Here is a 27187-nt window from a genome sequence, read left to right on the forward strand (position 1 = left end):
AACCTTCTCTGGAATAATGGGCGTCAGTCTTCTAGTGAATTTCAGGAAGCAGGGGAAGCTTTGGGAAGGTTCTCAGTGTAAAATAGGTCATGTTCAGAGCCAGAGCTCTGCCTCCCTAACCCCGGAGCCGTCTCCTGGCTGAGGACTTGGAGACAATGTTGGGGGTGTTATCTGGACCTGCTGTGGGATGTTGTCCTGATACCAAAGTTTGGGCCTAGAGGAGATTGGGGTATGCTGGTGGGGATGGCCTCCTAGGAGCCATGGCAGTGGTGTGTGTTCTGGAAAGAATAGGCTCCCACCAGCCGTGGACACTGGGCATGGACAGTGCCCAGCCAGGCTGTCCACCCAGCACGGAAGGAGCCTCCAGTGGTGTTGGGTGGCATTTCACCTCTCCCCAGGTAGCTCCTCCCAAATGGTTCACAATGGAGTCAAGCAAGCCAGGCTTCTAGGTGAGACGTCGCCCTTCTTGAAAATGGAGGGCTGCCATCCTCACTGACCCCGCTTCACTGTCTGGAGCTAAGGAGCTGAGATATACATTTTTTGTCTCCCAGAGCCCCAGAAGTTCACAACCTCAGGTCACTACCTAAGGACTTCAGTATCTCAGCAAGGCGGAGGGTGTTTAGAGAAGGTGGTTCAGAAGGGAACTTACTTGGGTTCAGATTTCCTGGGGATGTTCTCAGCTGTCAGACAGTCAGAGGTGACCTTTCAGTTGCCTTCCGTGGGCCCCTGCCCTCTACACGGACAGGGCGGACTCCCTGGGGGTAGGGGGCCATCACCCGGGGTCCAGAGACACTGGGGAGAGACGCCCTGGCTGCCCCAGCCCACCTGTGTTTAGCGCTGTCCGCCCTGCCCAGCCTCCTTGGGCGCGCAGACATGTCCAGGGAGCCCGCAGCCCACACAGCCCGCGGCACCGCTGCCGTCCACGGACCACCTCCCGGGCAGCTGTGCCCTCGGCCTGCTCAGGCGGCTCTGCCTGGCCCCTTCTTGCCAACCCCTTCCCAGACGCAGCAGTCTGGATGTACTTCTCTGGGAGGTGGCAGCCAGAATGGCCTGGACGGAGGGCTTGGGACCCTGCTGCCCAGGTGCAGGCCAGTGTCTCTCAGAGCAGCCACCCCTCCCTCAGTGCCTGCCTGAATCCACTACCCCAGCTCCCCACCACGCGGGTGGAATCACGTCGTCACCGGTTTCTTAGCACAGGTTGGCTGGCCTCACTCCTGGCCAGTCTGCGTCTGTACCAAGAAGTTTCATACACATCTAGCTCAGTTAAGCAGGGGCTGGTACTGGGCTGGCCAACTCGCCCGATCCACCATAGGTGTGTGTAGTGGGTAAGCCCTTGCTGGGTGGGTTTGATTTCTCTCATCTGTTCTGTAATTTAATGGCCACTTGTGAACTCCCTGCTAGAATCTTTACATTTTGGCTCATTATCTCCTCTTTGGAGGCTCGGCGTCTTCCTCACTCAGGCTCAGTGTCCTCCTGTCTCTCTAGACTCAGCATCCTCCTCTCTCAGGCTCACTGTCCTCCAGCAAGTACAGGCTTGCTTCTTGCAGAGAGCTGTGGATCTTTCACATCTCTGCACATACTCATTCAGAAGGGCCGAGTTTTTTAACACAATCAGACATGGTCTTCTGTTGAAGGGTGGCACGAGATAGTAGCTGGATTTATAAAGTGGACTTCTCATGCTCAGGAAGCATGCACTTCTTTAGATCATTCTAGGCACCAGGCAGACCCCAAGTACGTTCCGGGTAAAGGATTTGGGGGGTGGAGGTAGATCCAGGGATAATATGAAGTGCCTTCCTTCAAGCGGCTGCATTCAGGGAAGGTCTTAGGAGACACTAAACTGTCGTTGTTGGATGGGTGAGTGCTCTAGAAGAGGCGCCCTGGCCTCTGTCTGTCTCCATTACCCATTCTCCACCTGGTAACCAATACATGAGAAACTGGTGGACGCAGGACTGGCAGCATCTACATTGTGCCATCTGCCCTGGCAGAAGCCCCCCTCCCCATGTTCTCATCCCATAACAAGACTCCCGATCTCCTCTGTGCCAGCCTCAAGGTCACCGCTGCCCTGCCCCGTGGGGAGACAGCGCCATTTCTCCTAGCTCTTAACATGGTTCCTTGGGAAAGCACCGCTTCTTCTGCAAAACCCTCACAGCCTCCTCTAGATGGCATGATTCAGCTCGGCATAGGATTTTGGCAAATCAGCCATAACGGGTCATTGGACTCTGTGCTCGCACACAGTGCTGGCACATTTTTAGACTCAATACTGATTCTCTCCCCGTCAGTTCTGCAGGATGGCTGAGCCTTCATACCCGGTCAGGAAGGGCTTGGACTCTCCTAAACTGTGACCATCACTGGGCTTGGCTGGAGGTCACAGGAGTCAGATAAGAGCAGCATGTTCCTAACATTCTTTGGATAGGGAGGCCCTTGCTTGGTTTCAGTGGGTCCATATTCTCCCACCTTGGACGTTCAGAGGACTGAAAGAGTGTGACAACTTGGGTGTGTGCTGATACCCACCAGGGGCAGGCAGGCAGGGCTAACATTTGCCGAGCACCTTCTGTGCACGTGATTCTCTTTGAGATGTTTGATAACTCACCAGGGCGGTGGCAGCATCAGGACACAAACGCCCACCCTTATCCACGTAACCCCGCCATCCTCACAGCCCCACACCGCCTCAGCATTCACCTTTTTGTGGATAAATCCCCAGAGGCTGCAATGCGAGTTCGGAAAATTAGAAATCCCAAACCAAAATGTGCACAATCACTTGAGAAATAAAAATAGAATCCTTGAATGTTTCTTCACTGCATTTCAAGGACCTGTTTAAAGTTCAGTTCTTGTTGAGGGATGGGTGCATGCCAAGTTGCTATTAACCCTGATTAACTCATAACCCCCCAGCCCCCTAAACAACAGCCCTGTACAGTGGGTGCCTGTTTTCCTTTATTCCTGGAGGAATAACCCACTGGCTCCGTTCAGAGAGCTCAGCCGTGCAAGCAGTGAGTTTTCTTCACCTCAGCTGGCTCCTTGAGCCCTGTGCACAGTCGGCCCCTGGAAATCCCAGGATGTCTGGGGCAGATCAGGCAGCTGGCCCCGCTCAGCACTCCAAGGCTTGTTATCTTATGGAAATGTCCCCCACACTAGAACCAACAGAGAAATCCATTGTGCCCCAGCCCCCGAAAAGAAGGCTCTAAGTGGACCTGCTGGTCTAAAATGTCAAAACCCTGGGCACTGACAGGTGGCGTGAAGGGAAAGCTGCTGAAGCCTGAATTCTTGGCTCTTGGAAGTGCCATCTCACTACTCTATGTGAGCCAAAAATCAAACCAAAACACCCCGTATTTTTAGAGGGAAATAAAACAAGCAGGTTAGTAGAGGACTACCCACGTAGTGATCAGCCCAGCTTTTTTCAAATAGTTCTTTGAAAAAAGAACTATTCAATAACTATAAGAATCAAATAGCCATTCTTAGCAGCCAGCAGAAATGTCTCACCAAGACAGCCCGGCACCCTGCTTCCATCCTGAGCACCCCCTCTGCCTAGAGAGGAAGGGACACCAGGCTGCGTGGCCTGCCCACCTCACCGACTGCAGTTCCCCGTCCATACCATTTGGCTTTCATCCCCGTGAATCACTGCCCCTTTGCTCAAGTCCAGGTGGGGAGGCAGAGCCCAGAGGAGCCTCCTGCTGATTGCACCGACATTCCAACTGTTGTGCTCCTCTTTGGAGTGTCTCCTCCCTGCCCCTCGTCGGGGTGGTAGTTGATGTGGGGCTCTCTGTCCCAGACTTACTCACAGGGTCCGCAGGGCATTTGTCCCAGGTCATAGCTCACTTTCACACTTGCTTTCTCTTTCCTCTGAAAGAGGCATTCCATCTTTCACCCCCTTTTTGGAGGGAGTGCGAAGAGACCATGAGTACTGCAAAACTACATCAAAGTTGTTCTTTTTGGAAGCTGCAGTCTACTCCACCTCTCTCCAGAAAGAGAAAGGGGAATGACAAGGAGTTTTGGTTTTTAGTTTTGTTTCATAAGAGAATTGCTGGTGAGTTGTAAGGTTTGTAGTTGTTTGGGAAAACTGTGAGGACATTGTCTCCAAAAGGTAGGCATGGAAAGAATCACTCCTTTGAAACCCTTTCCTTCCTTGGGTGTGGACACGCTTTAGTTTCTGCTAAGGCACCATCCCTTCTGGGGGCCCAGGGGAGTCAGAGTGGTCACAGCCCCCCCCCCCCCCGGGTCCAATCCCCTTTGGAGGGGGAGTTCCTAGGAGATGCTGGTGAAGATGGGCAGCTGGGGTGCCCCAAGCTCTTCCCAGACATGCCTTTTCCCCTTCATCAGGTGTGAATATCGTCTCCCCCTGAAATTAATGGGTGAACTCAGAGCAATGCTGTTTTGATTTGCTCTGCCTAAATGAAGATGCTGACTTCACATCTGTTTGGGAAGAGTTTTTTCACTGCCATGGTGAACTGTTTTCAGGCGAAGCAGGTGCGCTTTTGCTCACCTACATGCTATTTAGTTTGCTAGCACAGGCACTCAGCAGGAAGGAATGGTAGCCCATACAAGGCAGGTCAGCAGGACTGGGCTTGTCTTTTCCCCGCTCCAGGATTGACCCTGGCTCCCAGGCACTTCCTCATCAAACTCATCGTATTCCATAAATACTCAACATGTGCAGGGCCCTTCCTAGGTGCCATGACAAAAAAGGATGCAGTCCTTGTCCTCCAGGTACTTGCTCTCTGCCGGAGCACAAAAGTAACCCATGAGAAAAGAACTATTCCAAAACTACAGGAATCAAGTAGCATGGTACCATCTGCGTGTTTGGTAAACCTTCTAGGAGCCCACAGAGAGGATTCACATACCTGATGAAACTCTCAGAGGAGGTCAGAGCTTGAGCACAGCTTTGAGCTGGTAGGAAAATAAGGGAAGTAGAGAGGGAAATTCTTTGCAGGCTGGAGTCACAAGGGGAAAGGCATGAGACTGATAATTAGCTCGATGTGGGGACAGGAGGTGTTGCAGGGGAGAAAACAGCCTAAAACAGGGTGCAGGGACTGCAGCGAAAAGACCAGCAGGAAGTCAGGAGACTTACACCCCCCGCAGGCCACTTTTTAACTCAGTCGCTACCTCTCTAACCCCTCGGTTTCCTCAGCAGTCAAATGAGGGCTTCGTCCTCAGTGCCGATGACCTCACAGACAGGAGAGATAAGGAAACCTCATGTGTGTGAACACTTCATAAAATGCCGTAGGGGCAGTGATAGCCTCACAGGGCAACTTTGCTTTGGAAGCAGAAAGTTCCCAAAGTTGACAGTGTTGAAAAAAAAAACAGCAGCTAAGAAGATGGCTGAGCCTGGACGTGACGAACGCACAGTTGTATAGCAGGAGCCAGAGGATTTGCAGCCTCTTCAACTGGGTGTTTGATACACGATTAGCACAAAATTTAAACTTTTTAATTGTACCAATTAAATGTGCAGAGAAATTTGGGGACAGAAGAGATGGCTCTCAAGTTGCTTTACTTTTGCGCTGATGTTGACATTTCGTACCATTAAAGGATAAAATACTGTGCCAGTCCCAAGCTCATTGTGTATATGAAACCGGACTCAGTGAGTTGGAGCCTTCCCTCCGTAAGTGCTGTGTGGGTGTAGGGTTAGAACCAGAGAAGTTGGAGGCAGAGGGTTAGCGTATGGGAGTCCGGGGTTGCCCGTTTAAGATCCTGTTCCGTAGCACACCGTGTGTTTCTCCCATTCCGTAGCTGGGGAACTGTCTACTCCAGCTGCTCCAAGCCACTCCCAAGAGAAAAGCAGCAGCTCCAGTGAGTGGCTGAGCCTTTGCCAGGCAGGTGCCAGCCTGCTCACAGGGGCTGTGCTTCTGCACTTCAGCTGAGCCGCCGCCCTGGCCAGGAAACCTCCAAGCGCTGCCCCTGCCAGCCCCACACAGGCCAATTGTTCCCTCTCCCACGTCTTTCGGACACTGATTCCCAAGAGTAGATTTTCTTCATGTCTCTGCTGGACAGGGGTTGGGGGGGCAGAGTAGGAGCTGCTCTTTACTCCTCTATCCTTTTTTTTTTTTTTTTTAAGTCCTCATCCTTACATCTCATTTCCAGCTGAGGCTGAAACAGTGTGTTCCTCGCCTCCAGCCATGGTGCCTGATGCCAGCTCAGTCCACGGCCACTGAGCAGGCCACTCTGGGGTGGGATGCTGTGCTGAGCCCTGTTGGGAAAGTAGTCCTCTGCCCTCAAGGGGACTGCTGGTGTACAGCCACGGGCAGCAGGGATGCCAGCGGGAGTCCAGGAGGGCAGTGCACACAGCCCAGGACTCGTGGGGCAGACGCCAATGAGGGGACTCTGAAAGCAACCAACTGCTAAAGTAACAACCTTTGAGTGGGAAGGACAGACAGGACTTTGACCAGCAGAGATGGAGCAGTGAGCTTGCCAAGCAAAGGCACTGTGGCAGGAAGACGCTTGGCCTCTTAGGGACCCTCACAACCCAGGGTTACTGAGTTGTCAGTTTTGGGGAGAAAGGGGAGTCTTCAGAGATGAGGTTGGAAAAGAATCAGTCATGGGGCGCTGTCTTCTCTGAAATGGGAAGCCCTTGCGGATGAACGAGAGTGGGCAGAGTCGGGTCTGAACTGTGGGGAGATACTGACTCCATCTGACTAGGAGAGAGAAAGACCCAGAAAGGGAGGGCAGGGACAAAGGCATCGGACAGTGACTCCCTGGTGACAGCCCTGACCTCTCTCCAGAGCCTTTTGCTTCCTGCTTCTTCCTTATCCTTCACATGGCTCTCGTTACGGATGTCATTTCCTCTGTAAACCCTTCCCTGTGGAACCCATCCCAACCCCACCTGCCCCAGGTGGGGCAGTGGCTCCTCGCTCCGCATTCCCCGTGTTCCCTTCTAGGCTGCATGCTTGGCGAGGGCCGCTTGCACGCGTGTCTCCCCCTCTGCTTGTGTCCAGGACCATTCACAATCGCTGCCCCAAAGTAGAGCCTCAGTGACTGTTGGTGGACCAGCGGAGTGCTCAGGGAGTAAGAAAGGAGCCGAGTGGCGGGAAGTTAGGAGCCTGAGTGGCTGGAGGGAAGCTGGTACACCTGAGCGATAGGGAACCAGGTGGGAGAAGCAGCTGTGTTGAACTTTAGATGATTAATCTGGACTGCCATTGGGCACTCTGAACACGTCCTGGAAAGGCTTCCCTGCAGCACCTGGAGGCACGAGCTGCCTGGTCTCCATCCAGACCCTGGCAGGGTTGTGGATTGTGGTGCAGATCTAAACACTCTGACCCATGAAGGAAGAGGGATGCGAGCAGTCCTGTTTGCACCCTACCAGGTCTGATACTTGATTCCGAGTAACCAATTTGGAGATTTCATTAGAAACCGCAGAGATGTTCTTTCTTCTTCTTCTTTTTTTTTAAAGAAACTTTTGGCTGCCACAATTATGATGTGTTGGGGCTAGAAGAGTCCTTGAAGAGAGACTAAGTTTGAACTGATCAATGACGTGTAGGGGTGGATAACTACCAGGGGTCAGCTTATCTTAATGTCATACAGGCTAGACTAGAAGACCCAAGAGGATAGGTCATCTCTTGGCTACTAGTTTCTTTTTTTCAAATGGAAAGGGAAGACACAAAGTCATATAATTTGGCTGTTCAGCATTTGGAGGTTAGCTCTGCCCCCTCTGGGCCCACTAGGCCATCTGGAGACCAGAACTCTTTTTTCTCCTGCCTCTTCCTTCCACAAAACATGGGCTGCCACACCATAGCCTGGCAGCAGGAGTCACTGCCTCATCTCCTCTGTCCTCCCTCCCTCTGGAAGCTGCCCTTGCAGTTGCTGAGCTCTGGCTCTAACTCATTTGCAGAAGACACCTGTTCCTCATTAGCCCCGGCTCTGGGTCTGTGTCTTCCATTGGGCTCCATCTGGGATCCCTTTGGGCCGGTGGCCCGTGCACGGCCTGCTGTTTGACAGTCTGGACGTGCTCGCTGTGATGAGGTGGCTCCGAGCCTTCCTGGGTGGAGCAATTAGTCTGTTCTCCTGAGCATTAAAAGAAAGAGAAAAAATCCCAGCCACGGGTCTCCCAGCTGGCAGCCCCACCTTCAGAAAGAGCCCTTCACCTGTGGGTCCCATTCTGAGAACAGCCCTGCTGTCCCTGGAACGGACTTGAGAGCTTCAGGAAGGCCCAGACCCTCACTCTGAGCCTCAGCAGATCTATGTCCCCCACACCCGCGTGGACTCCCTCCGCCTTCTGAGGTGGGTCGCTGTGCCTGGTCCCTTTAAACAGAGGGATGCCTTCAGAGGGCTGGGGCAGGGACACCCTGCAAGGCCTTATGGAACGAGGCCAGGGAGGAGAGTGAAGGTGGGCTCCGAGCTCCTGGCGGAATGGAGCTGGTGCTGAATGCAGTAGCAGAATTCTCTGCCAGCCTTTGGGGATGGTTCTACTGCACCCCTATTTCTTTGTAGCGGGGCTTTCTAAAATTCAGCCATTAGGTTTCAAAGATGAGAGCTGACCTCCCACATGAGCCACCCCTATGGCACCCACCGCCAGCCCCGGCCTCAAAGGTCAGAGAGGTGAGACCCTGCCACACCTGACACCCCCGGGCACATTGTGATTTGGGGGTCAGGAGTCTGGCCTCCAGCAGGCCACAGCTATTTGGAAACATTGGTGGCAAGTGGCTTGATATTTGTCCTTCTGTGTGTCATCTCCCTATCCTATCGTTCAGTAGAGGAATTCATCAGTGGAAAGTTCCCCTGAAGTGGTAATTTTCCTAAATGACTTGCTGATGGGCCACAGACAAGCCTGTGGAGCTTCTCGCCCTGGGCCTGCTTCTGCCAGGAAAGGCCCTTCCTTCTGCCTTCCCCCTGCCATGGGTAGCCCCCTGGAAACCCTTCTGCTTCCCCCTCTCCTGAAAAGAGGCAGGGCTGATTCTCTGGACCCGGCAGAAAGCTCCTCTTTCCACGACTCTCCCAGCCCTGGTGACTGCCAAGAGGCCTTCTCCACCCTGGCTAATTAGAGCCTTTTCCTCAAGCGGCACTTTAGTCTTTCGTGTCATTCGTTCTCAGGGTGATAATGGACTTGGATAAGAGGTCACAGCTTCCCCCACATCCTGTTCTTCTTGCCCATGGGGCGGGGAGGGCCGCGGCTCAGCCTCCTCCCGCCCGTGCTGGGGTGCCAGGAGGAGCAGCTGTGGCGCCTGCACCCAGAGCCCAGGGCCCGGCCTGCGCCCTCCCCGCCGCCTGCTGCATCTCGCGGGTATCATCAGCATTAGCCTGATGAAATGGCACAGTGTAAATGTTAATAAGGCCTGGTGCTGCGCAAGACTTCCGAGTGGCAGATTGGAAATGGTGCCATCAGCTCAACTCCAAGGAGCAGCTTTAATTCCTCCACCCCCTGAGCAGCCAATTCGGCATGGAAACCCTCCCCTCCCTCAGATCCTATCCCCTTGTGTACTGTGCCACACTTACCCCCTCCTACCGCCCCCCCCATTTTCTTTTGCAAAGAGGGTTCACATATCTCCCAGGAAGGGGTTTGAATTCCTAAAAAGAAAAAAGAAAAAAAAAACTAAACACTTTCCCCTGTTCTCTAAGAAAGAGCTCTGAGGGGCCCGCTTTCCTGCCTGGGCCCCCATCCGCACCCCCGAATAACTGCACCCCCAGTTTTCCTAGATGTGCTTCCTCCTCTTAGTCCAGGACACCTTGGAGTGATTTGCCCAGGAAGTCACTGGCTCTTGTTCTCGAGGCTTCACCTTCTCTTGAAACTAAAACTGTTGCTGGTTAACCACATCCGACAGGCTCTCCCCTCCCGCCCCTTCGGAAGGCGTCTTGTCCCACGTCCCTGCTGCCCCCATGTCCTTCCCGGCTCGGCCATGCAGGGCCCGGGCCTGTCTGCCGCTGCCCCCTGCCATCCCCCCGCCCCCGGCCCCGCCCCGCGCCGGCCACAGGGTCCTCGGAGGGCGCTGGGCAGAAAGAACAGAAGCGGGCCAGCCGGAGCCCTGGACGGTGCCTGGTGCCTGCTCACCAGGAAAGGCGAATACTGTCAGAACAGCAAGGCGGGAGGAATGGCAGCCACAGCTGGGGCTTCTCATCCCAGCCCTGGCACTGGGGGGCTCTCCAGGGTGGTGCCGTTCGACCCCAGGGAGCCCTGCCAGCCCGGGTGTACAGCTGAACCAGCACCCACCCACTCTGCCTGGGTGGTGCGGGGCCCAGGGCCGCTTCCCTGGGCCGGCGGCGGGGACCGAGGCCCAGACGCCTTCCCGCTCTGCACAGCCTGACCTCCGTGTCCCCCTTACTCGCATCACCCAGGCTGTCTTCACACTCCTCCTCGGACCGTTCACCTTCTTTGACGTCCAGAAGACCAAGTACCTGCAGATTCTGACCTCCCTGATGAGATGGGTCGGTGAGTCTGAGAAACAGCCCGACGCTGCCCTCCCCCTTGGCCTTCTTTCCCTCTCCCTGGAACAGCCACACCTGCCCGCAGTACAGGGCGATGGTTTCCAGCCGCCTTAAGCCTGTCCTGTGCTCTCCCCTCTTCCGTGAGGTCGGGAGGGCAGGCGCCGCCTCCCCTTCTCCTGGTGGGGAAGGGCAGTGACTTTATGAGGTCACGCAGCCAGCACTGGGCTGGGGCCAGAACCCCAGGTTGCCGAAGGTTTGGGGCCACCGGCTCCCGTGGGGCCAAAGGCTGACAGAGGTGTGGTGGGCCCGACTCAGGCTGCCCACCACAGGGCTGGAGCACACTCCTCCCCTCGCTGGGGTGCTGGGCAGCAGGATGGTGGTGGCCACTCTGCCCCACCTGCCCGGCCACCAGGGCATGAGGACACCCTCCTACCACGCCCTCGAAGCAGTGGAAGCCCTGCTGTGTAGGAGCACCCATAGGCTTCAGGTGGGGTGTGAGGGTCCCATCCCCCTAATCAGGTTGGCCGTGGGGAAAGGGCTGCGGCTGCCCTCCTGGACCTGAGGGCAGGAGCACACGGGCCTCCTGCAGCCCCCGTCAGCCGGCGCCTGCTCGGGGGCTCAGTTGGGTGCTTGTGTTCGGTTGGTCCAGAGGCAGAGAATGCTACTGCTGCTCCAGCTGAGAGCCTGCGTAGGGGCTTCTGTCCAGCCTCCAGGGTCTGCCCTGAGGGGGCGGCTTCCCTGGGACCCCCAACCCCTCAGCACAGAGTTTTCAGAGGAGCCAAACCAGTGCGTTCAACCCTCAGCCCTCGTCCAGACCCCCTGCCAGGATTCAGCAGATCGTGACAAGCTCAGTTTCTTAACCCAAAGGACTTCCACAGTTCTGGCATTTCCAGTCCCCTGGTTCCTCTCACTCAGGATTTTGAGGTCCCAGCACAAGGCACTGCAGCATCAGAGGGTCTTGTCCCTTAGCTGAGGGACCACAGGGGACACCTCGGAGTCCAGGACACCACAGAGTGATTTGCCCAGGAAATCACTGGCTCTTGTCCCTTAGTCCTGCAGTAGTAAGCCCTGTAACCTGCCCATCGGGTGGTCCTCAGCCTCCCTGGGGCGGGGCTCCACGCAGCAGGCAGAGTGCCTGTGCTGGGGGGGTTCCGCCTTGTGTTGAGCCAAACCTGCCAGCCTGTAAGTTCTTCCCACTCTTGGAGCTTCCTCCCAGGGAGACGAGAGCCCATCTGAGATGGGGTATGCAGCAGGCCACCTCAGGAGCACGTCAGCCTGTGAGTGGCCTTCCAGGACCCTGGGGCCGGATGAACCTGTCTTTCATCCCCCAGCTGAGCCAGGATGGATGTCCACTGCCTGGACAAAGCGGGAGTCTCTGCTCACCGCATTCAGCTGGTCTGACCCGATGCTCCCTTAAGGGGTAGTGGTCCCAGATTTCACTCCCTATTCCCAAATCCCTGGGTTAATGAACATGACTATCTGGGGCAGTGGTGGGGTGGGCTGAAAACTCGACACTCAGAACTAAAGGATCCCCCAACTTCCAAGGACAGAACATTGGAATCAAGTCTCCTTGGGTGCCAGGAGGGATTGTGTCCAGAAGTCAGGATCAGTGGGGGTCAGGACGCTGGCCGTCTGTACTTCTCCTTGCTGGCTGCTTGCATGGAGTGTTCAGAGGCCTCAGTGGTTCTCAGAAGAAGCGTTTTCTCAATAAAGGCGTCTCAGGAGAAAATGTTCTCCCTTGTTTCCCTGGTCCAGTTCTCCTCTTGCTCCCTGCAGCTGGCCCTGTACCCCTGAAGGCTGCTCCCTGCCGGTTTGGACTGGCCACCCTTCACCTTTGGCAGCCACAATGAAGGCTGGCACCAAAGCCTCATCCAGAAGAACAGGAACAGGTGGGACACGACAGAGGGGACACCGACACTGGTCCCATGATGGAGCCCCGTGTCAGCCCTAAGGGACGGCTCTCTGGATAATGCTTGGTGCGGTGACTTCCTCAGTGCATCTAGTGAACAGTACATTCATTAAAAGTGAGAAGACAGTAAAAGGGAGAGGAGGAGGCTGAAGGTCAGTAAACAACAATGGTCTTGTTCCAGAATGCAAGGCATCCCCAGACGTGGGTCGGACTCGGCCCCCACCTGTAGGAAGACCGGGGCTTCTGCAGCCAACAGGGGCTCCAGGTCCTCAAAGCCAGCCCGGAACAGCCCCACTTCCTTTCCGTTCTGCAGCTGGAGACCTCCCTACTCCTCGCCGCAAGTCAGCCTTACAGAGTGGATTGAAAAGCTGGGAATTGACTGCTCTCCCCACCATAGCAGGGCAGTCGGCCCCACCACCTGTCCTTCACTGCCTGTGCAGTGAAGAGGCCCCAGCCCCTTTCTCTGGGGAGGCAGCCCCCCAGCTCTCCCACCCAAGGCTTCCAGAGCCCTCAGAGCTGGAGCAAGGAGATGGTGGCCAGAGTGAGTCCTCATCCGCAGAGACCAGCTGGGCAAGGTATTGGCGCTTGCGACTTCAGCGGTGACATCGTTATCCTGGCACCGTTGTCCTTGAAAGCCATCCGTCTCTCTTCTTCTGATCCAGGTGATAAGCAGATGTCAAGAGCCCTCCGTGGCGCTCCTCTCCAAGCTCCACTGTGGGTGACAAGAGCACACAGGCCCTTTTCTACACGAGGCGCTCAGCCCTCTGGCTTAGGGAGAGAACCTCCTTTGCTACCCTGTGCTGTTAGGTAGAGTTGATGCTCCAGTGTGGGAGCCCAGGACACTGCAGCCGCCTGGGCATGTTTCTCCTGAGAGTCGGGGAAGGTGTTTCTTTCCTCCTCACCCCAGGCAGCAGCGCGGCCTTCAGAGGAGGAGGAAGGGCAGGGAGGCCTTGGGACCTCGTGGAGCTGCCGTGGCGGGGATGCCCGCAGGCCGTTTGCAGGCCGCCTGAGGACAGGGCTAGACCCCACCGAAGGCGACTTCTTGTGGTCCAGGCTCACCCCGGGCGATCTTTCTAGAACGCATCCAGAGGCAGCGAGCATGAAAGTGCAATGTGTCTGCTCAAGGCCTAGCCAAGTTGTCAGTTTGTGGTGAGCTCCCTTATCGTTTTGCTTCTGCCAAGCAGCTGTGTGGCCGCGTGCCTCCCGCGACCCTCCCTCCTCTCCCACCCCCCGCACACCCTGCCTCTTCCCTCTGCCCATACGGGGGCTGTGCCCATCCAAGAGAACTGTGGGGGGACTCAGGGCAGCAATAAGCTGCCTTGGGTTCCAGGAAGACAAAGGGGAAAAAATGAGCACCAATGGGACCGGAAAATCATAAATAAATGTGCTGAGCCGGAAACTTTCTTGTGCTTAATTAGGAATTTGTTCTGCCATCTGTTGAAATGAGGCTGGGGAAGATTGCCAGAGCCCCCCACCCCGCTCCCCCCACCTCGACCCACAGAAGGGCCCTGGACTCAGGATGCTGCTGAGGAGCCGTCAGACCAGTTCTGTACATGGCTTTCATCTGCCCCTTTCGGGTTCAGAGCCCCAGAAGCAGCCCTTGCTGCCAACGTGAGATTTAGGGGGTCAAGTGGCCTTTGCAAATAGCCGCTAGCCCAGGAAACATGACCAGGGGATGTATGACAAGTGACAATATGGATTCGTTTATTTGGCTCCCCAAGTAAGTTCTGGGGCGGCCAGGGACACCTGGATTACAAGTGCTTCCGAACCCATGTGGCAGGGAGCTTCTCCTCACCTGGCACCGCTGCCCCAAGCTTAGCTGACCTCCTGACCAGCTCACTTTGTGGTCCAGTCGGCTACCCCCAGGCAGCTGCTTCAGAACCACCACAGTGCCTGCACCCACAACCTCGGGTCCAGTGGGCCAGTGTGCCCCAGTGTTCCTCACCTGCTGGCTTCCAGCCCCCCAACTACCCATGTGCGCGTCCTTCCATGCGGATTGGATGGTGCCCACTGCCAGCGCACAGGGGCAGCCCAGGCCTCTCCCAGCCTGTTTCTTCGTTGTGCAGTACAGGCCTTGTCCCACCCAGCAGCTGTGCAGACCACGAGGGGCTGTGTTTCAAACACAGTGTCCAACTCCTGAGTGACACTCAGACCTTAGCTGCAGGGAGCATCACTGTCCTCATCGTCCCAAGGGTGGCCTCACAGCAAGTGTCCCTTGGGGCCGGCCACAAAATGTGACCTCAGCCACCTTCAGAAAGAGCAAGGGCACGTGTTGTCTCCTGTTTTGAAGCATCCCTGGTTGACTCTGGAAGCATCGCTGTGCACACTGGAGGGAGCCCTCCCTGCCGCCCTTCGGGCCACCAGTCCCTCTGCCTTCAACGAAGCAAGAGACTCAGAGCAGTGAAAGCAGGCCTAAGGGCTGCCGCTTCTGCCCCTCGCTCACTCTCTGTCAGTGGTAGACCAGGAACACTTAGGAAAGACACAGCCATACGTGCACCTCAGGCCACTAAACCCATGACCGTGGACTCTTCCCGCCGGGACTCAGGGGCTGCCCCGCAGGGCACTTGCCGTCTGTCACCACCGTGCCGCCCGTGGGCCTTGCACTAGGGGTCAGGACAGCTGGCTCGGCTTGAGGCACCCATTTCGCATTTCTTAAAAACCAAGTCTGCTCAGTCTGGGCTGTCGAGGACCCACAGGGCTCCCTCTCCTCTGATTGTGTATTCAAAGCGGCCACCACACACGTTATTCCCGTCTCCGAGCTCCCCTTAAACTGGGTCAGATGCCGCCCTCGCCAGGCACTCGTGGATAAACTCGAGCTGCCTCAGGAAGTTTCACGGCCTGCTCTGCCCACCTCCCCCCGGCAAGTGCCCCAGATCTGTCTTGCACACCGAGCCATGGGGAGAGGCAGAAGCTGGCGGTGGTGGGAGCAGAGGTGGGAGGTCCCCAAGAAGAGCCCATCACCGGGAAAGATACAGGCTTCCTGGTTCTTACCCGTCCCCAGAGTCCCCCGCAGCTGCCTCGCTGCCCCCCTCCCACAGTACCACGGCTGGTCTCGGGAGTCTCACCTGGGGGCTGCTGTGCTCCATCACCCTCTGTTTCCCAGGTTCCCATTCCATGTCCTGTTGGCTCAACATGCCATCTTGGCGTTTCAGTTCCTTCGCAGCCACTCTGGAGTCCTTTCATTCGGCTAGTCCTTCTCAGAGGCCCAGGAAGGAACCCCAACGTGAAGGTAGCATGTCTGGCCTTTCTGAGCCGTCGTCTTTTGTCTTGTCCTGTTGTCAGCTGTCCTGGACTCTGGGACCTCTGCAGCCACCACCACCCCCCACCCACCTTGGGGTGTCTCAACAGAGTTCTCCAAGGCTGTGAACGTCCGGCTTTCACTTGCTCCACAACCAGAAAAACCTTTCTGCATGTGATCCATTTGAGTCATAATTTTATTCTTGGTTTTTTAAATGCCTCTCTGTGAAGGCGGAGGCCAGCTTAGAAGAGAGGAAGCTGGGGTCTCTACTTAAGGCTCTTAGGGTAAAATGAACACTTAAAGTCTGCTGGAAAATAGCCACATGCCACTGAATTGCACCTTTCATTGGTGTCAGGACCCGACCCGAGAGTTCTAGGCCCTCACAAAGTTCGCCACCCCCAGCCACTCCTCTGCTCAGAGCCGCCTCCTTCATCGGTGCCTCAGATCTGCGTGCGGCTGAGATGGTGCCGACCCTGCCCTCGGACGGCCAGCCCTGCCCTGCCAAGGAGGTTGGCGGCCAACTGCCAGGGCTGGCAGGACAGGGAAGACAAGTTCCAGACAGCGGCTGTCCACAGGATGAAATACCTGATCAACAGCTGTCACAGCCGTGGCCTCTGCCCAGAATCGGGCTTCACGCAGGGACAGGTTAATCCTCAGCCCTGTGGCAAAGTCAGACAGATCTGTCTGTGGAGCTAATGTAGCCCACGGTAGCCCCGAAGTTCCAGAATGTACGTTCCTGCCAGGGGAATGCAGACGTCCTTGTCTAGAACAGCCTCTCCCTTCCATCCCCACCCCACTCCAGGTCTCTACGTCTAGTCGGCCACATGAGAGCAAAGGGGCCACGTTGCCTTTGGAATGGGTGGTGACAGCGTCTGAAGTTTTGTATGTTCAGTCTCCAGGAAGGAGATGAAATCAGCCAGCAACCAGGACCCCTTGGCTTCTGCTTTCCAAGTGATTACAAACAGAGCTTGCTCTGACGGCTCAAAAAGAAAAATTTAGACCCTGTCCTCCTAGGAGTCATTTGCCATGCCTTGGAGAGTGTGGGAAAGTTGCAGGATGGGAGAAAAAGGCCAGAACTTTTGTTTTCAAACCTAAGGCTTGATTGCGTTACAGACTCAAATACCTGCCGTTTTTCAGATGTCACCTTTTCATGTCACGCTTAGATCATGTGGGGTCAGTAATTTAGCCAAGGGGGAGACTCAGTCCTGTAAAGCTGATTATTTAAACGACCTTCTCTCCCGCTTCCATGATGATGAGTGGCCAAAGAAACCGTAGGGACTGACCCAGCGTGGAAAGGTGATCTGATTGGCTTTACGGTCTCTCCTCTTGGCTGAAATCCATGATTCTAACAGAATATCATGCTAGCCTGAGATGAAAGCCTGAGCCAAGACCAAAATTCTTCCAGAGACAAGCACATCTTGTGCAAGGAGCATCTCGTTTTGCCCAGGGGGATCTCCCAGCAGAGACTGAGCAGGTGTCTCCTCAGGGTGGGAAAGGGGCCCCCAATCTGAACCAAGCAAAATTCCTCTTCATTCTTGCCCGGGCCTCTTACAGAGAGACGACATACCTCCAGTGCCCCTAAATGAGGCAGCAAGAGGGACAGCTTAGCATTAGGAAGCACAGCCTTACCAGGGTTCTCTCTGTCCTGCCTCCCCACCCCTGAGCCCCAGAGAATTAGCTGCAGCCTGGAGCCAGGGTACTCAGAGCAGAGGTCCCGAGGAAGGTTGGTGACAGCAGCCTAGACCTACCAGGGAGGTGGCATCAGAGTCACTGTGACGCCCCAGGACCCCTCCTTAGGGCAGGAGGAAAGTTAAATTCGAACTCAGTACTGACAGCATGTTTCCTGCCTGCCTGGAACCTGGACTTTCAGGATGGGAAATGAGGTTGCCATGACGATAGAGGGAATATACTTTTTGAGCAATGGCTGTGGGCCTGAGAGATGGGTTCTGTGATCACCGTTTTTAAAGGTGATGCAATAGGGACACCAGGAAATTCAGTAATGTCCTCCTTAATGACCAATTAATTAGCATAACCAAGAGTTGAACCCAGTCTAACTTAAGAACTTGAGCCTCTCCTTGGTTCTTTCCAAAATGTCAAAACCCACCCCCAGCCCCCTGCCTCGCCCGGTCTGCCTGCCGAGAGGCTGTCTTTTGCAGGCGGAGCAAACGCCCAGGCCCCTGCTCCTGCTTCTCAGGGTTGAGGAACTGCTGGGTCCACAGTGGCCCTCCCCTCAGGCCAGCATTGCCCACATCAGCTGCTCCCCATGCTCCGCGGCAGGCCCCGGCTCTGCTCTGATGACCCCATCTCGTGCAGTCAGTGTTTGTGCCCAGAGGCAGGGCCAGAGCAGAGGGAGAGCCGGTACCAAGTCCACCCCGACCCAGCTCCTTGCCTTGAGCACTGGTGCCCGAGCTAGCGGCGGGCACACACCGCCCATCCGTTGTCATTAACCCTGGCATATCGACCCTGTACTTGGAGAACCCCGACAGCCACCTGATGAATGGGTCTCCTCGCATGTGTCACAGCCATCACACGGCACTGGCTGATGTCCACAGCTATGCACAGGACTCGGCACAGCAGGCGGTTCAGGGCGGCCCGGGCTAGAGTCTACCGCAGCTTCAGGGAGGCATCTGGCCGGTTCAGAGGTCAGCAAGTTGGGGGGCCACTTTCTAGGAAGGCAAGGCCTGACCCGAGCTGGAGGGTGGAAGGGCCCACAGCCACTGACGCGCAGCCCCAGCACCACTGTGGGGAGGGGAGTCCTCAGCTTCTCCCTGGGCCCTGGGCGTGACTCTGCACAATTGTATGGGGTAAGGATGATGGGCGTGAGTGTGTAGTCTGGCCTCAGTGGGCGTTTGTCCCCGTGATCCCAGGCTATTGGGCAAGAGCCCTCCAGGTTTCCAGAGAGGATCCCAGGCCAGTTCCAGAACCCCCCCAGACCCCACAGTGCCTCCTCCTGGAGGCAGCTATGGGGACCCTGAGCCTATTGTCTCTGGGCTTTCCAAGAAGGCTTCGTACAGGATCTCGCGTCACCCTGGGTCGTCAGCATCCCTCTGTAAACCAGGGCAGATGCAGAGGGTAAGAGTGAGGGGAGCCAGGGCAGGGAATAGAAACCCTTCACGCTCCCAGCAGGACAGCTGCGTCACCGCCCTGCACACCCTGCAGAGCCGTGCACAGGGTCACAGGGAGCCCTCCCTGTCTAACAGAAACATACCGCAAGCCACCGAGGCAATTTTGAATCTTGTAGTGGCTGTGTTAAATTTTTTAATTAATTTTAATAATATATTTATTGAAACAAATATATAAAAAACCTTTGAACATGTGAGCAATATTTAAAGCATTGCAAAGTTATTAGTTTACATTCCTTTTCCATACCAAGTGTTCAGACTCCAGTGTGTACTTTACCCTTTCACGCCTCCAGTTTAGACCAGCTGCCTTCCAGGGCTCATGTGTGGTCCGTGGCTGCCGGGGCACACGGTGGAGCCATAAGAGCTTCTCTGTCAGCCGAGGAGGTCACTGCCACCTGCCAGGGAGCCCTAGGAAAGACTGGGGCTAGCCCAGAAGCATCCCCTGCATAATCCCAAAGCCAGTGATGGAGGAGAGAGCATCGGGCTTCTAGGGGAGCCTCCCTCAGCAGCCACCTGAAGGGCCTTCCAGGACAGAGAGGGCCCTAACACGTGGCCCCCAGTGTGGTGTGCTCTGGGGATCAGCCCCACGCGGGCCCCAGGATTCTGTAAGGTGAGTCCTGCACAGGCTGCACACATGCCTTTGAGCAGCAGGGAGCACGTTACTGCAGCCCAGAAGCCAAGGCAGCTCCTGTCTGCTCCTTTGCACCCTGGAGGACCCTGGAGGAGCTCTTCCCTCGTCACATGTCCCGGGTAAGGCAGCGCAGGAGGGCTGGTGCTAGCCGCTGACAGCTCTGATTTCTGCTTCTGCCCAGACAGATCTGGGAAAGGTGGCCTGAGATTGCTTGGACTCTCCAAAAGTGGTCTTCAGAGCACCAGGCTGTAGAAACTACTCCAGCTCCTGTTAAGGTCTGGGCCATTTATGGCTTCGCTGTAGCCAGGCAGGCCCCAGGGCGAGGGTTCCAGGAGGGCAGGGGATGTGCAGGCCCAGCAGCGCCCAGGAGGGGCAGAGCCTGCTGGCTAGAGGTTTGGTCTGTTTCAGTCTCATCCCCTTCTAGGTGAGCACTGCCTTCCTTCTCCTTAGGCAGGAGTTTGGAAGGGCTCGGCCCACCTGACCTATTCTCTGCCCACCTTCGTCCTGTAAAGGAGAAGCCCACGAGGACGGGGACAGGGACAAATAGATGTCTGTGAGGCTGAACCGCCCCTGGCAAGGACTTCTTAGCTCACTGTTGCTGCAAAAGAAGAAAAGGGGTATCTGTAGCAGCCAGAGTACTCCTGAGAAACAACCAACAGGATGTGCGTGTGCGTGTGTGTGTATCAAGCAACTTACTTTAAGGAATTGGCTCCTGCGATTGTGCAGCCAGTAAGTTCAAAAACCGTGCTGCAGGCTGGAATCAGCAGGGGCCGATGCTGTGGTCTTGAGGTAGAAAGTGTTCATGAAACCTGCTTTTCCTCCTAAGGCCCTACCCTGTTTGGCCCACCCATATTACCTGGGTGATCTCCTCCACTGACGGCAGATGCTAATCTCACTTACAAAATGCCACCCAACTTGCAAAATAGCATCGGGCCGGGGTTTGGCCAGCTGACCCCTAAATGTAACCCTCAGTGTGGAAAGGGAGGGGCAGGGTGCGTCTGGACAGAGGTATTTCTCTCTTGACCACTTTAAGAGCTTAATTGATGGCTCGTTAACTATTGCGTGAATGCGTTTTGATATAAAATGCTGCCTTGACGCCGCCCTCGGAGTTGCTGGCATCTCCATAAACGTAATGGCACGAGCCCGCTGACCTTCCCCGGCCCGCCCTGACTCCAGAGGACAGAAAGCCATCTGGGTCCAGGGAAGGTCAGCGGGCTCGTGCCATTACGTTTATGGAGACTGGTCACTGAACAGGCAGCGCCCACCCTTCCAGGTGTAGCTTTTACTTTTGCTCTAAGCCCCAGGAAAGGTGTGTGGTCCCTGAAGCCTCCTGGTAGGACTCTGGAGTCAGACTGCTGTGCAAACGCCTCAGGTCCTGCCGCCCTCCTCTCCCTCCTCTCCTTCCATCCCGAGTAGGACGAGTAGGACGGGGGTGGGGGGAGGGGGGTGGGTGGGAGGCGGCCCTGGAGGCCAGTTGTTAAATGAGTGGAGATTTAACGGGGAGGAGAAGGCTGAGCAGAGGCAGTACCGGCCCATCCTCCGGGGTTGGGCAGAGTAGCCTCTAGGGAGTGAGCCCGTCCACCCAGCCACCTTGTCCCTTCCCAGCTTCTCGCCTGCTCACTGAACCCAGGGGCCGGCGCAGCTGCAGGATTTCTGAGTCCCTGCCTGGCTGGGAGCTGTGCCAGGTGCCAGGTGCCAGTGTGGTGCCCTGTGGTGCTGGTGACCCTGCTCCGTCTGGACCCTGCCTTCCCACTCCCCCACGCCTGTCTTGACCCCCCGGGCCCACTCAGCTCTGCTTTGTGACTCTTCCTTCCCAGGCACATGAGGGGAATCTGCCTCCGCCGGCTAGCCTTCCCCTGGGTCCCCATCCTGCCCTGCCCCGCCCCGTCCCCCTTCTTGAGTTGCTGCCCCTGTACAGGGGTCCCCACCCTGCATCCCCCTCCTGTACCCACCCCCAGAATCTCCACGGTGGACCGGGCCAGAGGCCCCTTGGCCGTCCTGAGCCGCCCCTCCCCACCCCCCAAGGGCAGTAGGCGAGGGACTGGGTCAGTGCCTTCCCCTCGAGGGGCCCGAGCTGGAGAGATTTGTGGTGTCCCCGGGGTGAGGAGAGTCACAGGGTCTTCGGCATCAGGGGCAGCGGACGGCAAGAGCAGGCTTTAAGAGTAAGGAACAAATCATCCTCTTTATTGGCAATTTGCACAGGCTGTTCGCAGCTCCCCCTCTTCTCTGCTGTCCCTGAAACGTCAGGCAGTTCTGATTAAAAGTAATAGCTGAAGGTCCTGTAGCTTCCAGGCCGGTGTCACCGTGGAAGGATGCTGGTCTGGCTTGCTCTGCGTCCCAGGAGAAAGGCCTCTTCCTTCCAGGGGCCCGAGGGCTGTGAGTGGCCTGGAGGGGAAAGGGACAGCCCCCACAGCTGGGGACACTCCAGCCTACCCTCCCCCGGGAGGGCTCAGCCTCTACTTTGGGAGCTGCAGCGGCCTCACGGTGAAAAGCCAGCCTCTTCTGCCTCTGGCTGTCCTGCCTGCCTGTGTCTCCAGGAAATGCCAGGTGTCCTCGTCCTGGGCTCTCCCTGCAGCTGGGGGACGTCCTGTCAGGTCCGGTCTGAACAGAGGCAGCAACGGTGTGTAAACTCCTAAGTGGGAGACAGGGACACCAGAGGTCTCTGTGTCGAGTGGCTCATGGTGGTAGTCTGGGTGATCTGAATGGCAGAAGCCAGAGAGGCATGGAAAGAATCCGCTTCCTCCAGAAGGGCCGCCTTTGCCTGTGAGTGCGTGGACGCACGTCCCCTCGCTCGACCCTGTCACCCCATTGCTGGCATCCTGGCAGGCTGGCTGCTCATTTCCAGGGGGTGCAGGAGGAGGGCTGTGCAAGAAGGTTCCCGGGTGAGCCTCGTCTTCAGCAGGGATGAATCCCACCTGCTCGGGATGGACAGAGCCACTTGGCCCCTTCCACATTTGTAGCAAACCAGGGTCAGCGTCACTTCCCTGTGCCCCAACCGTGCCAGCCAGACTCAGGAGAAAAGAGCTACATGCCGCATCCTTCCAGCATTGGGCTTGGCTGCCTTTCCTTCCCTGACGTGACAGCTGGCAACTTCCTGCCTGGTGTAACCCCTGGGCACCCACCTCTGCTCTGGACCCAGCATTCTGGCCCATTTCCCCTCAGATGCATCCAGCAGCTGCCCTCAGCCCATGAGGACGTCCCCTCCCAAGTCCTCTGTGTCCCTTCATCCCCTCACTCAAGCCAGCTCCAGGGCGGGAGGAGCAGCCTGAGCCCTGGCCCCTGCTGCCCAGCGCTGCCCGAGAGTACCCCTGGCAGTGGGAGCGTCTCGTGGCCCCAGGGCAGCCTCCTTGGGGTGCGTTGGGAGTGGAGGGCACTTACCCGCTCAGGCCCTCTCAGTTCAGCCCTGGGAGAGACCCTGCACCCCGGCGCAGAGCTTTGGGAAGATCAGCGGCCCCTGGGGCCTATTCCCAGGGTGGCCCTGGGGTGGACGGTGCACAGGTTTGCATTTAGTGACAATCCTTTCCCTGGGGGCTCCGGTTTCCCTCGCCCCACCAGCTGACGCCCCTCTCTCCTTTGCCAGCCTTCGCCACCATGATTGTGCTGGCCCTGGGCCGCATCGGACGCGGGCACGGGGAGGGGCACCCGCCCCTGGCCGACCTGTCCGGGGTGCGGAACCTGTTCGGGGTGTGCGTCTACTCCTTCATGTGCCAGCACTCGCTGCCCTCGCTCCTCACCCCTGTGGCCTCCAAGCGGCACCTCACGCGCCTGGTGCTGCTGGACTACGCGCTGGTCCTGACCTTCTACAGCCTCCTGTCCTTCACGGCCATCTTCTGCTTCCGCGGCGACAGCCTCCTGGACATGTACACCCTCAACTTCGCCCGCTGCGACGTCGTGGGCCTGGCCGCCGTCCGCCTCTTCCTGGGCCTCTTCCCCGTCTTCACCATCAGCACCAACTTCCCCATCATCGCCGTGACGCTGCGCAACAACTGGAAGGCGCTGTTCCACCGCGAGGGCGGCACCTACCCGTGGGCCGTGGACCGCGTGGTGTTCCCCGCCATGGCCCTGGTGCCGCCCGTGCTCGTGGCCTTCTGCACCCACGACCTGGAGTCCCTGGTGGGTATCACGGGCGCCTACGCGGGCACCGGCATCCAGTACGTCATCCCCGCCTTCCTGGTCTACCACTGCCGCAGGGACACACAGCTGGCCCTGGGCCCCGGGGCCCTCAACAAGCACAGGTCCCCCTTCCACCATACCTTCTGGGTGGCCTCCGTGCTGCTGTGGGCCCTCTTCTGCTGCTTCTTCGTCACGGCCAACATCGTCCTCAGCGAGACGCAGCTCTGAGGCTGCCACGCGCCCGGGCTGTCGCCCAGCCCACCCGCTAAGCCATGGACTGTCACCACCCCCCGCACCCCCATCCACGGGAACAGGCAGGCCAGGCTCTCGAGGGGCCCCTCCTCAGCTCCAGCCGGGGGTCTCCCCACCTGGCTCAATTGCGGGCAGCCTTCCCCTGGGTACACACGGTGTCCCTGACCCAGGACCTGGGGCCAGACTCGTCGCCCCTGCTTCACACACACGTCACCCCCACCCGGCTGCGGTGGGAGATGCAGTGCGGGCACTGCTGCTTATTTATACAGGACCCGTGATCGGCTCTCTGCCCTCCCCCAGCCCCCTCCTGCAGCCTTGTTCTGGGACGTGGGCTCCACTGGCAGCTGCTGTCCCTCCGAGAGGCCTGGGAGGTACTGGGTGCCATTCCTGGGAGGGAGGAGGACTGGCCAGCCCAGATCCCAAGACGGGGGAGGCCCCAGGACTCCTGGTCTAGAGCTGCCAGGGCCTTTGCTCGGGGCTCCAGCTCCAGTTCTGGGTCCTGAGCCCATGGGGAGCTCTGGAGCTACAGGCCGGGGCAGCCTTGCTGCGGGGAGACAGACGCCCATCAGCTGGGTTTCAGAGCCCCAGCTCGGGGTCCCTGAAAGGGGCCTCTGCCCTTCTGACTGCCCCCCCCCAGGAGCCCACAGGGGCCCCCTGCAGGGTGGGCGGCAGCTAGAGGGGAGGTGCTGCCCACCCGCCACCCTCAGTGGCTTGGGAGCACCTCTGGGCATGTGGCAGGATGGGGCTCTGTGGTTCCCCCCTGCTTGGGTGCCCCTGCCCTGGTTCCCCACTAAGGCAGCTCTCTGGGGAGTGGGGAGGTGGTGCTTAGTGCTCACACTCTCCTTGCCTTTGGGCACTGTGCAGGTGAGATGGTGCACCCGCCCCGAGGAAGGAGGGCGCCCCCAGCCACCTCCCCAGCTGCCCTGAGGCACCCCCCCTTCACCACTACACCCCCACCTGCTGGCCCGTCACCCTTGAACCCAGGACTGCTGAACACTGCGTTCTCAACGTGCCTTCTTCCACTTCCGGACCTGGGGCCCTTCCCCACCCTCCCTGGCATCCCCCAGCCCTGGGCTACAGTCCCCCTGTCCTGGAGCCCAGAGTAGCTGGCGCAGGAGCTGCCCCGCCCCTTTGAGTCCAGTGCCTTGCTCAGCCCTCTCCTTCAGAAACCTTCCTCTCCTCACCTGCATCTCCGTCTTCCTACCTGGAACAGCAGCAATGCCAGCAAGGCTGGGTCTCCTGGGGCCCTGGGTGCTCTGAGGGGAGAGGGAGGGTGTGCATGGAGATGGGACGGCCTTAAGAATGCAGCCCACCTGGGGGGAGTTTTCAGGCAGAGCCACCCCCTCCTACCCCCGCAGTCCGAGCGTGGGAGGATTCCTGGGCTGCGGTCTCCTTCCTTTCGCCTCCCGCCCAGCTCGGTTCTCGCAGATTGTCCCACAAAGAGTGACTTTCCGTCCATGTGAGTAATAAATGCCTCCTCCACATCTGCCCCTTTGGCTTCCCAGAAGGCGCTGCCCCCTGGGCTGGCGGGGGGTGGGGGGTGACACCACCACGGCCCAGCCACAGGGACGACGGTCTGGCCCGGCCTGCCAGCTCTGGTGCTCCCCGGAGCTGCCCGGTATTCACTGAAATCTCAATTAAACATCTGTACTCGCCCTTCTCCAATTCCACCCCCTCTTACTTAAGGATGAAGCAAATTAAATCATCCCGCTACCCCAGGCTCCAGACCAAATTTTGGATGCAAATTTATTAGCATCATAGAGCCTTCATGGATTTATGTGACAACCTGGAGCCACACAGAGTGGGGGAGTCGGGTGGCTGTGTCCCCTGTCCCCGTCACCTTGGCCGGAGTAGCCCCGGTCCCCAGGGAATCCGCCCTGGGGGACTCTCGCTGCTGCCACCATTTCTGGGTTTCTTTTCGGTGTTCACTAGGCTGTCTGACCAGGTGTCAGGTGGGGCACCTCCCTCTGCAGCCAGGGGAGAGGACCCTAACAGCCAGAGAGTCCCCAGATGACGCTCGCCCACAATACATCAAGTACATCTGACCCTGAGTTTTTATATCAGTGGATGAGGTGGGACACATATCATGATTCTAGTTTACAGGTGGGACGGGGAGAACTTCCACCTCATGTCGTTGTGCCCACACTGGCCCCATGGACCCCCGTGGGCAGAGGGGTCAAGATGGGGAGTCCATGTTCTTTGCCTGGTTCCCTGCCTGAGCTCTGGGCCCACCTGAGCCCTGGAGCCATGTGCCAGCCGCTCCTGGCTGCTCCCTCACCTGAGGCGGCTGCAGGCATACAGAGGGGCAGATGGCAGGTGACAGGTGGGGAGGCACTGCTGAGTGGTGGAAGGTGGGCCGTGGGCACCTGGCCAGGCCCCGAGCCACACAGCTGTTCTCGCCACAGGCGGCCAAGAGTGGCCTCGGCAACAGGCAGAGGCCAAAGTCAGCACAGCAGGGGGGACGCGGGATGCCAGCCTACAGGAGGAGAGCCTGGCAAAGCCGGGCCTGAGGGCTGCTTGACGTTGGGGAAAGACTTCAAGCGTATGTAGGGTCAGGTCCCCAGGCCGTGCAAGCAGCCCCCAGAAAGCTGGCTCTACTGAGAACCAGGACCAGGGCTGCAGGAGGGAGCTTTCTGGTTTCTCTCCCTGGGGCCTGGGGTTGATGGTTTCTTTAAAGGTGGAAAGGGAGAAGTAACACCTGTGTGGGCCACGTTTTTTCTTTGAGGACCTTGGCAGCACAGCTCAGTGGCTGTGGGTGTGGACTAAACACGCCCGTGATCCAGTCCTCCTCTCTGGCAAAGTGGGGTGGCAGTACCTGTATCCCTGACCGGGTAGGAGGATTAAAGTCCTGAGTTTAGTGCCAGCACTAAAGTACTCAATAAAGCTGTTATTTACTGGTACTGGCTCCTTTGTCACTTTCCAGCCCAAACTGCACTCAGCCAAGGACCCCAGACCCATTCATCTAAGACTCCGGGTTTCTGTGTCCAGATAAACTCCTAATGAGTCGGGTTTCCTGTTAGAGCAGCTGCCAGCTATAATTCAGAAACAGGACATTGATTCAAATTTTTCGGAGTCTAGAGGGCTTCGTGAGGGGAGTGGTCTCTGGTTCCGCAATCCTCCAGGAAATGGAAGACTCTCGTTTCAGGGCCAGGTCTGAAGCCCAAGTGTCCTGGACCAGGACAATGGGCCGCCCTTTTCTAAATGCCATCCCCCTCCCCCAGCCCTAGGAGGGGATGGGTTGGGGCAAATCTTTCCTACTGCTGAGCCTCTTGTTTCCATGTCCTGCCCAAAGAAAAGAAACCTTTGGGTGCCCAGTGCCCAGGGAGATTCAAACAGCTCTTCGCTGCACAGTCAGGCCCTTGTTTATAAGGGTTTGAAATCTATGGCCTCACATCCTGACGCGGTTGGTCTGCTCCCCACGCTCCTCTACCAGGCCCTCTCCCTTCCCTTGGTCGTGCAAGGAGACTCCTGGGAAGAGGTAGGATGCGTGCAGCTTGAGCATGAGGCTGGAAGCCAGGCTAAGTGAGCTCTGAGCCTATAGGAGACACCCCTTGCCCTACCCACCTGGGCTCACTGCTCCA

At 57.5% G+C, this 27187-nt stretch overlaps 1 protein-coding gene across 4 annotated transcripts in view; it reads left to right on the plus strand.

The window, feature by feature from the left end:
- SLC38A12 (solute carrier family 38 member 12) overlaps positions 1 to 26506 on the plus strand; it is a 59490-nt gene extending 32984 nt beyond the window's left edge. For all 4 annotated transcript variants that reach the window (XM_077163755.1, XM_077163757.1, XM_077163756.1 and 1 more), the window contains 2 exons: positions 10252 to 10345; positions 22822 to 26506. In XM_077163755.1, the coding sequence (XP_077019870.1) occupies positions 10252 to 10345; positions 22822 to 23582 (855 nt within the window). In that variant the 3' untranslated portion in view covers positions 23583 to 26506. The remainder of the gene's footprint in view (positions 1 to 10251; positions 10346 to 22821) is intronic.
- The last annotated feature ends 681 nt before the right edge of the window (positions 26507 to 27187 follow it).

This window comes from Tamandua tetradactyla, chromosome 6 (genome assembly GCF_023851605.1).
Source record: "Tamandua tetradactyla isolate mTamTet1 chromosome 6, mTamTet1.pri, whole genome shotgun sequence".
Classification (NCBI taxonomy): domain Eukaryota; kingdom Metazoa; phylum Chordata; class Mammalia; order Pilosa; family Myrmecophagidae; genus Tamandua; species Tamandua tetradactyla.